Below are 16,997 nucleotides of genomic sequence, written 5' to 3' on the forward strand. Positions count from 1 at the left end.
ATAAATAATGTTTATTGATTAGCACATTTATTTCGCCAATGACTGACATTATATTGTTCGTTTTAAACAGAAAATTCTACAATTTCTGCCGGAGAAAATCTACAACCGGTGGCAGTTTCACAGTATAGGTAAGTAAACCCCCCCCCCACACACACACACACACACACACACACACACACGCACGCACATACACAAATTATATGTGAAAAGTTTTCTTTCAGTGTTAAATATTGTTAGACAATAGTTATATCCTTATTTTTGCACACTTGCACCCATAACATGTGAGATATCTCGGCTTTCCACAACAAAGGGAAAGTAATTTGTCTTAGAATTGATTAGAAATGAGAAGGGCTAATTTGGACTTGATTTGAAATGCAAATAAGTAATTGAATTCTGCTGGCATGATTTCAAACTGACACGGAATGAAAAGTCCTTGCTTGATGTCATAACCCCAATTAGAACATTTTATCGTCAGGCCTCAACATCTTAGCAAGCATGGCTCTTCAACCTCCATTTTTAGGCTGGAAAGTCCATACTCGATGGACTTAAATGGTTTAAAAAAAAAAAAAAAATGCATGCAATCTTCAGCCCCTCAAGTTAAAGAAATTATGATACTCGAATTACATTTTTATTCCTTATACTTAATAGTGAGGTACACTTTCTTGGCAGCCTCTGGTCTCTTACGAAGACATGTCAGTATACAGCTTGAGAGCCATGTCCTAGCTCTCTCTGACACACAAACACTCACTCTCACAAGACTTAGCAATCAGTCTCATTTGATTGCAACTGACAGCTTCTAGGACTCCATGTCACTCCCAACAAATGTTCATTTTCATCAGGAAAATGTGACATCACCTTTTGCAACAAATCACTTTCAGACTATCATCAAGGTCAATCTGCCTCGGTACGAATGACACCCAAACCTGCCCAGTTTGTAGTGTTTGTTGTGACTGTGACAATCATCTAAATATTGCAATTTGTTTCTTTATTTGTTTTCAGGTTCTATTCTGAAAAAGCTTTTACACACTGGAAACTCTTTCAAGGTAACAGCTGTCTTTATCGCTGTATAAACATAAGTAATACATGGTAAGTCATTAGCCCACTGATTGCAGATACTGTACAAAATAGTAACAATTCTTTACAAATACTACGTAATCCGAAACCTCATGCTCTTTATGGACATGCTCACACATTTTTGGTTCTAAACAGCCCTCCTCTTTTGCATTTTTGTTTTGCATAGCCATACTACGTTAAATCCTTTTTCGTTTGCCTATTCTAGATCCGATGTGAGGGGATCCGTCTCTTCCTGCTGTGGCTGCAAGCCTTGAGGGACAATTGTGCTGAAGAGCAGTTCCTTATTTATGCCTGTTTGGTACCAGGTTTCCCTGCAGTGCTTTCGTCCAGGGGACCTTGCACCCTTGATACAATCATTTACAACCCCTTCTCCAACCCACCTGATGGTGAGCAAGTAAAAAAAAACTCAATAGCTCATATACTGCTGGCTTCTACAGACTATATTGCAGATATCTTGCTTTAAACTGGACCTATCAATGGCCATAATGTACTCATTGTTTATATCAATGTGAACAGCTAAGGTGGTGCCTGAAGAGATTACCCCACTTGTTCCAGCTGTGATTGGCGAGAAGGTGGCAGATGACCAGACATGTTACATCCTCGAAACCCTTCTCAAGTTCATGGTTACCCAGGTAATTGACATTGTTGCACGGGAAATTTGTGAGTATTTGTTACTTGTCCATCTCTCACCCACAGTGGATCGATTTTGGCTATTATGGTTATTATTTTGGAAGAATCTATAAAACTATTGATAGTTATTAAATTTCTTAGTCTGATTTATATAACCATTCCGAAATACATTTTTATGTGTGGGTGGGGTCATGAGCGTGCTGATAAAAATATCAATTAGCACAAGTTTTGATAAGTGTTTACAGTGTGAATGTAATAATTTCATTTGCACCAACCAAATATTATTTTCCTTTCGCATGCTTTTTCTAAGTACAGAACCTTCAATCTTTCGTGTGGCATACAATAAACGGTCACCTATTGAACAACTGTGCATCCAATACCACTCCCTGTAGCCTAACCTTGTCAGTCTTTGTTCTGTCTACCTGCCAGGCATCCAGTTTAGAGTGGAGGAACAAAGAATACCAGGAGACGGGCTTCAGGTTTCTCTTCAGTCTGTTCAAGAAGTACTACCTTCCACATTTATTCCCCTCTTTCACCAAACTAACAAATCTCTACAAGCCTTTATTAGGTGAGGTGGTGTTCATTACATTCAATAAATCCAGCATTTCTGTATTTTTTCTGTTCTATAAATGTATGAAAGAATAATACAACTTAACAAACATACAAATCAGCCTTTATTAATACTCATATATTTATTTACCGTCTAATATGCTCATAACCAGGAGTAGTTAAACATATATAAGTTGCATTTTGGGGGGAAATTTACTTGATAGAATCCAACAAATAGAACAGACATGTCATCTTCAAAGGCAATTTAATATAAAAATACAATAGAGAACAACATGCTGAATAAGTGTACAGTGCATAAACAACGAAATGTACTGTCCTCACCAGGACGCGACGGCTCGGTCCTGGCTATTCAGCGGGCTGAACTCCCAAATGACAATGCTGGACCTCTGTATAATTTGCTGAATCAATTTCGTCCTCGATACCAAACAGGTTCGCATCAACGTAAATAAATGATAATTAGGTGCTTTTACAGCAATGACAAAAAAGGTTAGAATGCGTTCGCTAGCATTAGCACATCGTTCAAACAACCACACAACTGGCTCTAAATGTCCGATCGCGGGTGGAAAACACACAACAACAACAGCAGGAAAGATGACACACACAGGCGTTGCCTCTGTAGAGATATTTTACAAGCATAAACAATGAACGTAGGTTCGCAGCCGTGTTTCTCTCTCGCTAACTCGCCCACTCACTCAGAGCTACGTAGCTGTCGGTCTTCTTCTGGCGTGTGAGCGCTCTTCTTCACGTAAACAAATGCGAGTGCGCCCCCACTTAGGCGTGAAAGCGCCACAAACTAAAAGCATGCATTTCAATATAAAAAAGTCAGTAATACCATTGATCACACATTGCCAAAGGCAGAGCGCGAACGGGTTCTAATGTGGTGGTTGTGTTTTGCATGCTGTTCCTGAACGCATCGTGTGACTAATGAGTGAGAGTGGGGGGTAGAGTATGAAGTTTTTACTTTTTTATGTTGTTGTTGGTGTCTGCTACAGTGGACAGTCACCGTGTTGTGTTGCACAAGTTCTGAAATAAATGATTAAACACCTGACGAAGCTGGCGACTTCCTTGTCGATGTTACAATAATAATAATAATGATAATAAATCGGAAATAAAAAAGCGTTTTTATTGTCAACTTAACTAATAGAGACTGGCACAAGGAAGTCTGAGGAGGCCGACCATATTGTTGAGCCAGTTTACGCACAGGCATACAACGCTCATATTTTTCTATCATTCTTAATTTCAAGGGTAAGTGTCACCTTTTTCCTTTTTTTTTCCCGCCTTCACTAACCTTCTTGGGACCCATCTTGATTTCCCTCATAAGAAAATCCGCCGTGCATCCGTCTTGCGGGAAAACAATAAAATTGCGAAGCAGTCATAAATTGTCATATTTCGAGCATGTCGTTATATGTAGACAAACTGGGAGTAAAATTCTACATCTGCTGTCGAAAGGATCGTATGTCGAGGTACCAATGTACGTACTGTATATGCAAATGACGTGCTTTTGGTGGTTATGCATGATAACATAGAGGCCTATGATTAATTTTACGAGCATTAGTGATTGATAGTTGTTTTTAAATATTATCTTGTCATGTTATTTTCATAAGTTTGTTGTGCTGTTAAAGCCCTCTGCTGGGTTTTAGCCTCTTATTGCTCTTATTTGGGCTCTATTATTATAGGCCAACAAGGTTAAGCTATTCAATTGGAAAGAACCCAGTGTGTCCATGCAGTTTGCCCATGGTTACTTCTCAGTTTTTATTTTTGTCACTGGCCTTTAAGATAACAAAAAACTGGGCTAGTTTGTGGCCTCATTTATAAACTCTTTATTGGGATTCCCATCAAAAAATGACACAGGCAGTGATAGCCCTTTTTTTTTTTCAAACCGTTCCAAGGCATCAAGCAATCCTGTGTCAGTAGTCATGTAGGAAAATTTTGGACTACCTCAAAAGTGGGGAAAACTGAGCGGGCATGTTGATAACTTCCAAGTTTGAGGCTGAGCATTCGAGTGATGCAGTTGGTCTGTAACAGCACTTTTTCTTATTTATTGCTGCATAAGATATTGAAAATTTAGGGTTTGAGTCCTTGAAATCCTTGAAAATGCTTGGATGTGTTAGAAATACAGTATTTCTCACCACCCAGTTTAAAAATATAAATTATTAAATGAAGAAAAATAAAATTGTTTCATTGCTGCCACACGCTTGTTCTGAAATTGCTTTCCCTTGGTGTCCCGCGTCACAGTCTCTCCCAGAGTACAGTGCTTTTGAGTCCGTGCGACAGTAGTTTTGGAGTTTAATCAAGCAAACAGTATACAAATAGGCTAGCTTCGTACCGCAAGTCTTAAGTATAAATCTGATTTTTTTCCCCCGTTTTTTCCCCGACTCGAGCAAGGCATTAACTTGACGGTCTGAAACGGGACAAGTCGCAAATAAGAGGACCATTTCAGATCTGATCTAGGTCACTTTCATAATTCGTATGTGATTTTAAATCCAGTTTGGGCCACATTTTTCAAAATGTAATGACCGTTTTAACTCACAAGTCTCCTAAATCAGAATTCAGGCAGCAATTATTCAATGGCAATCTGAACAGGAATGCAAAAAAAAAAAAAAAAAAAAAAAACATATGACAAAAAACTGGAATTGCGCATGAAGACCAGCGATCTCTTATAGTAGTATTTAAATGCATACATGTGCATTAGCTGAGGTTTAGTACAATGTTTTTATCGCACGACCAGTTCTTCTTTTTGTCACATTATTTTTTTGAGACCTCCACACTCCCTTTGCCATTCGCCGTTTAATCCGGCTGGGAGCCACCTCGCTTGGCTTCGTCGCCACTAAGACTTACTCGCCTGGCTCTCGACCAACTCTCCTTGAATTTTCTCCACTTAATATTGGGGAAGACAGAGTTGATCATTTTTTGGGGCCAAAAAAGGAAAGATCAAATATCAGCACGCACCTTGGAACAATGTCACTTACAGCTACAAATCAAGCCAGATATCTTAGCGTAATTATTGACTCAGACCTAAAATTTGACAGCGATCTATAGTTCGTCAGTAAATCTGCCTAATACCACCCAAAAAGTATAGCCAGAATTAAGGGACTTTTGTCTCAACAAGACATGGAAAAATGTATGCATTCATTATTAGTAGATTGGACTATTGCAATGCTATATTTACAGGTCTTAATAAAAAAATCAGTCAGGAAGCTGCTGCTAGTACAGAATGCTGCTCCCAGAGTCCTTCCAAATAAGGTACACCGTATTACACTGGTTATGAAATCGTTACATTGGCTTCCAGTGAGTCAAGGGATATACGTACGTACTATAAAATGTTATTGCTTATCTACAAAACACTTAATGACACTGGACCAAAATGAATGCTTGATTTTTTTGGCCCCTATGAAGCATCTAGACTAGTGGTTCTTAAGCTATCTAAAGGTACCGAACCCCACAGGTTTCACACGTGGATTCACCGAACCCGAATTAGATAATAAAGCATTTTCAATTTCAAAACCAAATATCTAAGCTAGCAAGCTAATAATTTAGCAAAATCACAATCAAAATTCTTTATTCTTTCTTTTAATATTCTCTCATTTTTACAACTAGTTGTATAAACATATCAAAATTTGAGACCACGCTGCCCATTGGTCTGTTGTATTCCCTCATATCAAGTGCGAGGCAAACCATCTACTGCGCAAACCAGTTCCTCCTCCCATCAGATCGAGGACTAGCAGTTAAAAGGAATGGATTAAGCCCGTAAATTGGGAGCAAACCAATCCAGAACCTAGTCTAAAAAGCCCCTTTGCCTAGATTTAATCAGCGTACGAAAATCGGGCTCTGCGTTTCTTTACCTTCGCTGAACCCCTTAGGCTTACTCACCGAACTCCTGAGGTTCGATCAAACCTAGGTAAAGAACCACCCTTAAGGTCGTCTGGAACCGGTCTGCTTTATGTTCTAAGAACAAGAACCAAGCAGGGTGAGGCAGCATTTAGTTACTTTGCTGCTCACCTATGGAACAAGTTACCTGAGGTCTGACGTGTGCGCAAACTGTTAGCTCCTTTAAATCATGGCTAAAGGCGCTATTGTTTACCATAGCATTTTGATAACTGCCTATGTATTTCAAGTTACATGCTTTTTATTAATTTGTTGGTTTTATTTCTATTTCTGATTTCAATTGTTTTGTTTTTTTTTATTCTTGATGATATAATGTGATTTTTTTGTATCATTTAATTTCCTGTTTCAATATTTTTATATACTAATATTCATTTTCTAGTTTTATTTGTATATCCTGTTTCAATTGTCTTTGGTTTTAACTTTCTTGATGATATACTGTACATATCATTTCATCTCTGTGGATCTTCATGTGATGTAGAGCTCTTTGATTTGCCTAGTGTTGAATTGTGCAATGCAAAACAATTTGCCTTGCCTTGTTGCACAAGAAAACCGCTACTTATTTTAAGGCAGGGGTGTCCAAACTTTTTGCAAAGGGGGCCAGATTTGGTGTGGTAAAAATGTGGGGGGCCGACCTTGGCTGACGTCCTTTACGTAGAACAATATATTTAAGCAAATTTTAGCAAGCCATTCTGTGTGTCACATTTGCTTTATTCATTCATTTTTTTCAATTAATAATTTTAACAATCTCGCAACTAGCCTTTGTGGCGTTCTCTTTCGACTCTCGGGATCTTTTGAAATACTGCTGCTGTGAAATTAAACTAGCTTCAAGTTGCTTCAATTTCTCGCTGCGTATCGTCCCTGTAATCTTGTCGTACATGTCAGCGTGTCTTGTTTGGTAATATCGCCTCACATTGAACTCTTTGAAAACAGCGACTGTCTCTTTGCAAATGAGGCAGACACAGTTGTTGCGTATTTTAGTGAAGAAATAGTCCAATTTTCACCTATCCTTGAAGCGTCGGCCGTCGCAGTCAACTTTGTTTTTTGTTGATGTTTGTTGCCATTTTAAAAAATTGGAAGTCAAGGGTCACACGGGGTAATGTTGCTTAGAGGGCTGCGAGGAGGAGAAGCATTTAATGTGTAAGCAGTACTGCTGACCAATTTAATAAATCTGTGTGCGGGCCAGACATTATTGATTTTATGACAGAGGCTGGGGGCCAGATGAAATTTGACCAGGGGCCGCATTTGGCCCCCGGGCCGCAATTTGGACATGTCTGTTTTAAGGGGTAGGAGAGTGTAATAGGCTTGTAAAGAGCTTCATTAGTTGCAGCAAGAATGAGAATAGTTTTTGTTGTTGTGAACTACAGTTTCACATAAACGTACATCGAGATATCATTTAGCCTAGTAATTGGAGGAGAGAGAGCAATTTTTCGAGTGTCCAAACTTCAAGAAAGCTCATTTTTTCAAGGTATCCTCAGCCGTGACTTATGTGTCTACTGAACAGCATGCTATCTCTACACCAGCACTTCTGCTATTGGACATGCTCAGAGTTTGCCACCCTAGGCTGGGGGTTCAGAATCGGCATTTCTCGAGCATCCATTGTAGAACATTTTGGATGGTGAGAAGAAACCATATTTTATTTCTGCCTCATTGTTAATTTAAAACAAAAAAAAAGGGATAATGTTTAAAAGGTACTGTGAAAAACTGGAAAATTGGTCTTGAAAGTCCTTAAAAAGTGCTTGAATTTGGACATGAAAAAGGTGTATGAACCCTGAATATTGTATTGTTATTGAAATGCATTCACACTGAAAACTTCATTATAAAAGTCCAATGAATTAAAAATGTTGATTTACCTTAATTGAATCAAGCACCTCTAATACGACCTCAACAATACAGTATTATCCCCTCCAATGTTTAGTCTTGGTAGTTTTAAAAAGGAAACAAACAAACAAACAAAAAAACCAGTAAAAGTTTGAGTTAAGTGATTTGGTTTTTCTCTTTAATCCATGTGAATGTAATAAAAATGTTATTTTCTCCAAAGCTTTACAACAGCCACGTGGTGCATTGCCTCTCCTGCTCCTTTTTGTTTCTGTTTATTTTACTCATCATCATATTTTTTTTTCATTTTCCACGTTTAACATTCTATTGTATTTTTTTCTTCTATTGTATTTTTTTCTTTAAATTAGACCTCCCACATCACAGACCAAAACCTTTGTACGTGCCAGTGACAAGGAACAATGAGAGCACCTTTTGCACTAGGGACCAATACTTGGCACCCCGTGTGGCTTTCATCACATGGCTCGTCACCTTCTTTCTCAAGAAGAAGTATGTCTGCAGCACTGCAACAGCGCAGAATACAAAGAATGGCCCTGAAGTCCTTCCTAAACTCATCCAGGTAAGAATTGTGCTCCGGTTGTTGTTTCTAATGTTGTGGTAATTTTAAATACTTTTGGACACCTTAAAATACTGCATAATTGGTATATACAGTACTATGCAAAGGTAAAGGTTTTTAGCAAGAAACAGGGAATTAAATGTCAATCTGATGAAGAAATATTTCTAATTTCAGTGAATGTGGTATCAAAGCAACCTGACCACCTGCCGGGGTCATGATGATGCCTCACTTCTAATCCGTAAGATGATCTTTAGCCTCTCTTCTGAGCAGGCTTTATCAGTTAATGCACATAGGCCAGATAGGAGATATATTTTAACAATCACAGCATGCTGGTTCACTTTGAATCTGGTAACATCCTGAAACAAGAGGTGATGTACCCCAAAGACCTTACACTAAAACAAGAGTTGCACGATATTGAAAAAGGCTGCAAAATGCAATATGGTTCGTGAATTATCAAAATATCAATATTGCAGTGGACTCTTGCATATTTGATGTTTGGAACTTGCCGGTTCATCTATATTTTTCCATATATGTGTGTGTATAAACATTTTTTTTTTTTTTTTAATCGTCGTCTCGGCCACCCGGGAGGTATGGTCTCTCCTTTCAAGCTCGGGTCCTTTACCAGAGGCCTGGGAGCTTGAGGGTTCTGCGCAGGATATTAGCTGTCCCTAGGATTGCGCTCTTCTGAATGGAGGAGTCAGAAGTTGTTCCTGGTATCTGTTGGAGCCATGCGCCCAGCTTGGGGGTTACTGCCCCTAGTGTCCCAATCACTACTGGCACCACTGTTGCCACATTTTCTCCAACTCTTCCTTCAACCCTTGATATTTCTCCAACTTTTCGTCTTCTTTTTTCCTGATGTTGCTGTCGCTCGGGAGTTCTACATCTATCACTACTGCTGTCTTCTGATCTTTATCCACCACCACTATGTCGGGCTTGTTGGCCATCACCAGTTTGTCTGTCTGGATCTGGAAGTCCCACAGGATCTTTGATTACGCACCGTAATTTTCGGACTATAAGCCGCCACCCACCAAATTTGACGTCATTTGTTCATAGATAAGCCGCACTGGACTATAAGTGGCAGCTGTCATCATAAGACTGTCATAAGACCAAATGAACCATGATGAAGGTTTGAACCAATTGGCTGCAAAGCTTCATTGCTTGAAGAAGTTTCATTTGGCCATTACTGCTCCCCTTGGGGGAGACAGTCAACCTCTGCTGCCACCTGCTGTCAACATTGTTGTCATCCAACATGCCTCCTAGCATGCATTGCAGCGCTACAGATGTAAATAACAATCAAATTCATGTTCTATGCTAATTATTTTTTCAGTTACTGTTCCAGTTGTTTCATTAATTGCTAGTTATGGTATTTGGAAACACTTTATTTGACAATGGCGCCATAAGACAGTCATAAGACAATCACAATTATGACATGACAGTCATGAACATTAACAGATGTCTTTTAGTGTCATCCAACAAATTATCAATTTTTTTAAATGGATGTAAAAGATCTGAGCTGGGCATAAAGGGAGTTAGTGACATAATTAGCCGGATGACACTGAATGACATCTGTCACAAGCATTCAGTAATGCCCATGATAGTGTCATAATTATGACGGTATTATGACAGTGTTATTACGCCGCTGTCAAATAAAGTGTTACCTATTAACTCAAATAAATCAACAAATAGCCGCATCGGACTATATACCACAGGATTCAAAATGAGGGAAAAAAGTAGCGACTTATAATCCGAAAATGACAGTATATATTTGTGGCACTTTATCAGCGCTTATTCAATAATTTTAAATGACATTTACAATTTTGTATTTTTCCCCTAATGCATTTCCAATGGCCTTCAATTTGCGGTCAGGCCTAATCACTACTTTCAAACTTTAACATGCCAACAAAAATTGTATTTGTATAATGTAAGGGGCACTTAAAAAAGTCACATTTAAATGTGTTGTCATTCCATTTCTGATACACTGGATGTAAATACCCTTACATTAAAGATCAAATTTCTGCACTTGAAATTCAGCTTGATTGTTTTATTTTAAATCCATTGTGGTATGGTATAAAGCTGTATTGTGTCAATGCCCAATATACGAATATAGACTTTACAGAATGTACTGTATTTAACAACTATGGCATGTCCAGACTGTCACTGCTGGCAGTAGCAGCCAGGAGAAGGAAAAGGAGAAGACATCAGATGGAGACTCAAACGGGCCCACGGGTGAACCTGAAAAGAGCCACTCCAACAGCAGCACACTCTCAGATCGACGGCCCAGTGATTCCAGTTTATGTAGCATCGAAGAGGAACACCAATATGTCTACGACATGGTGCATGCCATTTTACTATCAACCAGGGACAATGTGAATTTCGTCAACGAAGTCTTCCACCAGGTATGAATGGCACTCTTTTAAAATATTACTTGTTGATAAAATGTGGACTATCTAAGTTAAAATAAACACTTGTTTGATCCATGGTGTTGCACTGGGATTAATGGAATTATTATATGGCCTCTGGTGGCTGTTGTTTGCAAAAATGTATCTAGTTAAATCACTGAAGCAGCCTCATCGCAGATGTTGAAAGTTTTTTTTTCCTTTCTAAGGCTTTCCTGTTACCGTCATGCGAGGCATCGGCAACGAGGAAGGTGATCAAAGTTTACCGAACGTGGATACTGCAGGAGAAGCCCAGTTTTATGGCAGAGCCAGACAAGACTGCACTGGAAGATGAAGTGGATGATAGCGCTGAACAGATACTCAGCTCAGAAAATAATAACATGCAAGAACAGGTATTAATGTGTACATTTTGATTGTCGCACTTGTACAGAAATGCATTTTCATCAAAGAAATTGGAATGCATGCTGATGGCAACATATTGTAGGATACTGTAGTAAAGAATTAAGGTTAACATGAGCATGACTATTGATTCACATGTAATCTCATCGTAGGTATTTGATGAAATATCATTAAAGTTACAAAAGTTATTTTTAAAAAAAATTCTCATAATATGTAGTCTTTACCCTACCTTTTCTACAAGCAAAAAGTTGGTGCAAAGGTTGCGCAAGTGATCTATCCAAAACAAGTATTTGGAATATAGAGAAAGGATTTTGTGATAAGTTGGCTGTGAAATAGTCATCTAATTTTTATCTCAGGCTGATTTTGTAGTTATGCTTTTAGAAAGCTGGGCTTTGCAACAAATAAGACATCTGCAAGGGTCCATAAGAGAATGTAGACTTTAATTCCGAATGTCACAATTGATTTTGAATGTCTGTGTCCTTTGCAGATACTAGAGAGTCATGGCCATAAGCGATCATCAAGTTGGGGAAGGACCTACTCTTTTAGCAGCGCAATCAATCGAGGCTTTCTCACAGAGGAGCATAACAGGGACGTCAAAGCAGGAATCCAGTCCACACTACAGGTCTGTCTGTCTGTCTTACATTATCATCACATCAGTCATCACACTGGATGGATTTATTCAAATGTCTCTACAATTCTAGGTGTTCCTGACAAACTCTTCGAATGTGTTCCTCCTTGAACCATGCCAAGATGTACCCAAACTCCTGGAGAATCAGGTCGAAGTGTGCAAGTGTGTCCTGAGCATCTACCGACACATGATCATGGAGCACACAATGGATACACAGACCTGGTCGGTTCAATATTTTTTTCTTTCTAGTGGACAATTTGTTTTTCAGTCATTCCACTCTTTATTTTGTTTCATTGTATGCAGGGAGCAGATGTTACAGGTATTACTGAGGATCACTGAAGCAGTGATGAAGAGGCCATCAGAAAACCAAAGAAAAGACAGCTTTGCTGGAAGTCTGGCATCTATCCTTTTTCGGGTATGTCAACCTTTTTACTACTTAAGATTTAATATTTTATCTCAAAAAGGTAGAAAGTGAAGAGCTAGTGTTCATGATATTATAAACACCAGGTAAATCTTTTTAAATCCAAGAGTAACTATTTATATTTGCTGTTATTTTACATTCAGACCATCATTGTGGCTTGGGTGCGAGCCAACCTGTGTGTGTACGTCTCTCGGGAGCTATGGGATGAGCTGCTTACAGTGCTGTCCTCTCTGACCTACTGGGAGGAGTTGGTGACAGAATGGGCCAGCATTATGGACTCCTTAACAGCTGTTTTGGCCCGCTCTGTATACGGCTTAGACATGGCGAACTTGCCTCTGGATAAACTCAGTGAACAGAAGGAAAAGAAGCAACGAGCACGTGGTGAGAAAGGCAACAACAATAATGTATTTAGAAGAGGGAATAGAGTTACTTGTCATCAGTGTCCCTTTTTTCCTCTGTCTAAAACATATGCCTGTCTTTTTACAATTTATTTTAAACGGGGTTCTAAAACTCAATTCAATTGCCTGAAGGTCTAGGTTGTGGGCCACCTAAAAGTTTCCCCAAATAGTTTTTCAAGTATTCAAAAAAAGTAATCCTAATCAATTTGTTAGGTTTTTCCTCACCTAACATTGGCATGAAACACAGACAATGAAGCTGGCAGCAAATTTTCAGCTCAAAATGCTCAGCTATGCTTAACATGTTCAGCTTGATCAGCTTGCTCTGAACAATGCTACTCGCCGCTACTCTTTTATTAAACAAGGGGCAGGAGCTAATTAGCATAGAATACATTCGCTTGTAACTGGTCAGGTCTACATAATACTCACTCATACATGTTTTCAGATGACTGAGCTACCCTTAGACCAGGGGTCCCCAACCTATTCCACTAAGGCACACTGTGGGTGCAGGATTTCATTCTTACCAAACAAGATGACAACACTTTTTCCCCAATCTGGTGTTTTACAAGTGCAATCAGTTGATTGCAGTCAGGTGTGGCTTGTTTTAGCAGAAGCCTCATTGGTTCAACTGTCTCTGCTGGATCGGCTGGAACAAAAACCAGGACCCACAGTGTGCCTTGAGGACTGGGTTGAAAACCCCTGCCTTAGACCATGATTGACCTTGTCAAATTTTAACAGTAAAATGTCACCCCATCTGACACAACCCAAGTGCTCAAGCAAACCACTGGGGTGTTGAGTGGGTGGTTAGGTCCCAAAGGAATTGGAATTGGGACACATAGCACCCGCGAGCCCAAAAGGCCAGAAAAAGGGCCATGGTTTAGTTCCCATTGCCACCTCACCCAGGCCAGAGTTATTTAATGGTACCTCCTTTTTATCCATCTATCCATATGTATTTTACTGGTTGTCCTCACTAGGGCAACGTTTGTGCTGGAGCATTATTTAATCACATAAAAATAAATCCACACAATGATTTAAATTTTTTGTTTCTTTTTTTCATATTTTGCCCAATGTGTTATACCTACCGTGTTCACCTGTCTGCAAAAATCTATTCCTTTATTTATTTTTTACCTTTATCTCCTAAAATGAAGGTTAAAACTTTTGCAGAAAATCCAGATTATCAAATACCAATAAAATGCTGTAATGACATTCTCTCCTTGTCAGGAGTGATTCAGGACTCCCAGAAAGCAGCTGCAGTGGCACGCTCCTTCTCACTAAGTTGGAGGAATCAAGGAGACCTGGGTGGGGCAGGAGTTCAGGAACCAATGAGGATTCGTTCTGCCACCACGTCAGGTGCTCCTGGTGTGGAGAAGGCCCGCAGTATTGTTCGACAGAAGGCTAGTGGTAGGGGCATTTGTTATGACAGATTTGTCATTATAATCTTGTGCCTTTTAAAATCAAAGCAAAATTGAAAATTGTTTTCCACTTTTTACAGCAATATCCTGTAAAAGAGCTATAATTATTGCTATTTTAGTATCTGGGCCAAGTACACTGTATGTTGGCAAAATAGTATTAGTCTGTAATAGATCTTTTGTATGAGTATTTTCTCGATCCTTTGCCTTTGTGTAGATCAGGGATCCCCAAACTTTTTCCTGTGAGGGCCACATAACTCTTCCCTTCTCTGATGAGGGGCCGGGGTCAGTTTGTAACAGAAAAAGTGTGACGATTGCAGGCGGGCCGGATATAGTTTGGGGACCCCTGATGTAGATACTGCTAAGCTTCTGCTGCTCTTGGATGCATGCATTGACTGCACAGAGATCTTTGTAACAGGTCCATACATACAACAGGCCAGGTGCCACTGAAAGGCCAAAACCTAATGATGGAAAGCTCTAGCAGATGGCCTCCATTGTCCCCCTTACATGTCATTGCACACTGAGACTATTTCCATGTCTTGACAGTATGTCAAAGGCCGGCTTAGTGCGCCCATTGTTACCAACTCAGTCCAGACGCAGCAATGGCCCTTATCTGATGGAGATGTGGCAGGCTAATTATAAAATGAGAAGAGTAACTAGCTAAAATGCATGTCTTATGTGTATGAATTTTTGGTCTGGACCGAAATTCAATAGAAAAGATAAAAGCGAGACAATCCCATTTCTTTTCTTGCAATTACCCCTAATGCTCTGAAATGACGAGCTAGCTGAACAAGGGGCAGCATTTGTTCCTGAATGAGAAAGTCCTAAATTTGTGTGCAGTTGTGTGTCTGTGTGTGTGGTTGAGCGTGTGTATGTCATATATTAAAAAACAACCGCTTCAAATTCCCTTTCCTTTCTTTTGGCCTAATTGGATTTCTCTTCCAGTGATCATCAAAGGCCCGACAGCTCTTCTCTAGACTCCTCTAAAGGACGTCCATGCATTAATTGCGGGACAATTTTTGATAGTTTCATTAAGAGTGTAATTAATACACATTAATATGCATTCTTGCCGAACAGTGGTGAGCTGTAGGAGACACAATATATCTCCTGCTGAAAGGAATAATTAAAGTGTATTGAAAGAGACAATAGAAATGTCCCCTTTCATCACTCAAACAGTATTGGCATTAGGCTTGAAGTGCCAGCAACATCCAAGGGCAATGGCTTATCATTGACAAGTGTCAAAAATTGGCTGCACTTACTCATGCAAATGCAGCCTATGCTGTGTCGTTTTTTTTTTTTTATTTTTTTTTATTTTTTTGTACCAACGCAGTTTGGACTGTACTAATTTGTATCTAAATTATAATCCTACAAGATACATTAGCTGCAGGGTGTTAAGTGTTGCAGGTTGAGACTGCCATAAAGCCTCAGTTCACATTACACTAGATTTATTAAGTTGAACGTACATTTGAATGAGAGTATGATTTAACTGCATATACAGTAAAAGTCAACATGATTACTTGATTACTAGCTTATTATTGACTGGATATGCAACTTATTGCGATTGTATTGTGTTACTGATTTTTGCAAAGTATTGCAATGCCCAGTGTTCTTGAAATCCCTGTAAACTAGATGTAAAAATGCCCTTAATTCGGCACATCACAGTTTTGTTAACAAGCTTGCCAAATATACTGGTATATACAAATTGAGAACAAGAAGGAGAATAAAAGCTGACACGGCCGCTCAGCTGCTAAATGGGCTTTGCCGTGTCTTCTGAATGTGTTGAAGACAAGCGTCGCTTAAAACCTAAGCTGTCACTCAAATGCGTTGCTACATCTAGCACAGGGGTGCCCAAGTCCGGTCCTCGAGAGCCCCTATCCAGCTTTTTTTCCATGTCTCCCTCCATTAACGCACCTGAATCAAATGATTAGCTCATCAGGAAGCTCTGCTGGAGCCTGATAAAAATCCTTATTATTTGATTTAGGTGTGTTGGAGCAGGGAGACATGGAAAAAAAGCTGGATAAGGGCTCTCGAGGACCGGACTTGGGCACCACTGATCTAGCATATGCTTACATGCTCTTATATGTTTAAGCCACAAAAGTACAGTGGTGTATATTGGGTGCACAAACTTTTTCCTGCCACCATACTGTATATATACACAGGACTGTCTCAAAAAATTTGAATATTGTGTATTCTAATTTCCTGAGACAGTCCAGTATATACCCGCCTAAATCCTCTGGTTGTTGGAATGTACTTCATTGAGTTACCGTGGGTTTTTTTTACGCCGTGACAAGAAAGCAGGTCACAGTCCGGCTGCAGGGTCAACATCGCCTCTCTCTGTGTGTCGTGGGTCTGCATAACAGAAACTTCAGGGCAAGTTAAATATTTATAAAACACTGCAGCAAGTTATTCAGCCTATGGCTCACACTAGACATTTGAGCATGTTTCTTGCAAATTATATTATGTTTCAACTAGGGCTGTCCCAAACGACTAATTTTCTCCCGATTAGTCAGCCGACTATTTTTACGATTAGTCGACTAATCTAATAATAATTTTTTTTTTTTTTTTTTTTTTTTTTTTTTTTTTACTAATTTAGCAATGAAATTTTTGTTGACGCTTATCAATTCACAAAAAACATATTGGAACACTTAAATGATTTATTAAAGTACAAATAAATACGTAAATAACAATAATAAATCACAAATAAACCATGAGTTCAAATGCTGATAGAATTAACTAGTGTAGCATCCTGATTGAAAAGATGGTCTCTTAAACTGATGGTTTACAACTTTTATTCCATCCTT

At 39.1% G+C, this 16,997-nt stretch overlaps 1 protein-coding gene across 6 annotated transcripts in view; it reads left to right on the forward strand.

Annotated features, from left to right (window-relative positions):
* The window catches only part of ralgapa2 (Ral GTPase activating protein catalytic subunit alpha 2), a 182,579-nt gene that overhangs the window by 53,139 nt on the left and 112,443 nt on the right, over positions 1-16,997 (forward strand). For all 6 annotated transcript variants that reach the window (XM_057858646.1, XM_057858642.1, XM_057858645.1 and 3 more), the window contains exons 4-16: positions 71-128; positions 1,000-1,043; positions 1,280-1,460; positions 1,591-1,706; positions 2,134-2,272; positions 8,343-8,551; positions 10,699-10,944; positions 11,154-11,336; positions 11,831-11,965; positions 12,045-12,193; positions 12,275-12,386; positions 12,536-12,773; positions 14,009-14,188. In XM_057858646.1, the coding sequence (XP_057714629.1) occupies positions 71-128; positions 1,000-1,043; positions 1,280-1,460; positions 1,591-1,706; positions 2,134-2,272; positions 8,343-8,551; positions 10,699-10,944; positions 11,154-11,336; positions 11,831-11,965; positions 12,045-12,193; positions 12,275-12,386; positions 12,536-12,773; positions 14,009-14,188 (1,990 nt within the window). The remainder of the gene's footprint in view (positions 1-70; positions 129-999; positions 1,044-1,279; positions 1,461-1,590; positions 1,707-2,133; positions 2,273-8,342; positions 8,552-10,698; positions 10,945-11,153; positions 11,337-11,830; positions 11,966-12,044; positions 12,194-12,274; positions 12,387-12,535; positions 12,774-14,008; positions 14,189-16,997) is intronic.

This window comes from Corythoichthys intestinalis, chromosome 15, assembly GCF_030265065.1.
Source record: "Corythoichthys intestinalis isolate RoL2023-P3 chromosome 15, ASM3026506v1, whole genome shotgun sequence".
In the NCBI taxonomy this organism is placed as follows: Eukaryota; Metazoa; Chordata; class Actinopteri; order Syngnathiformes; family Syngnathidae; genus Corythoichthys; species Corythoichthys intestinalis.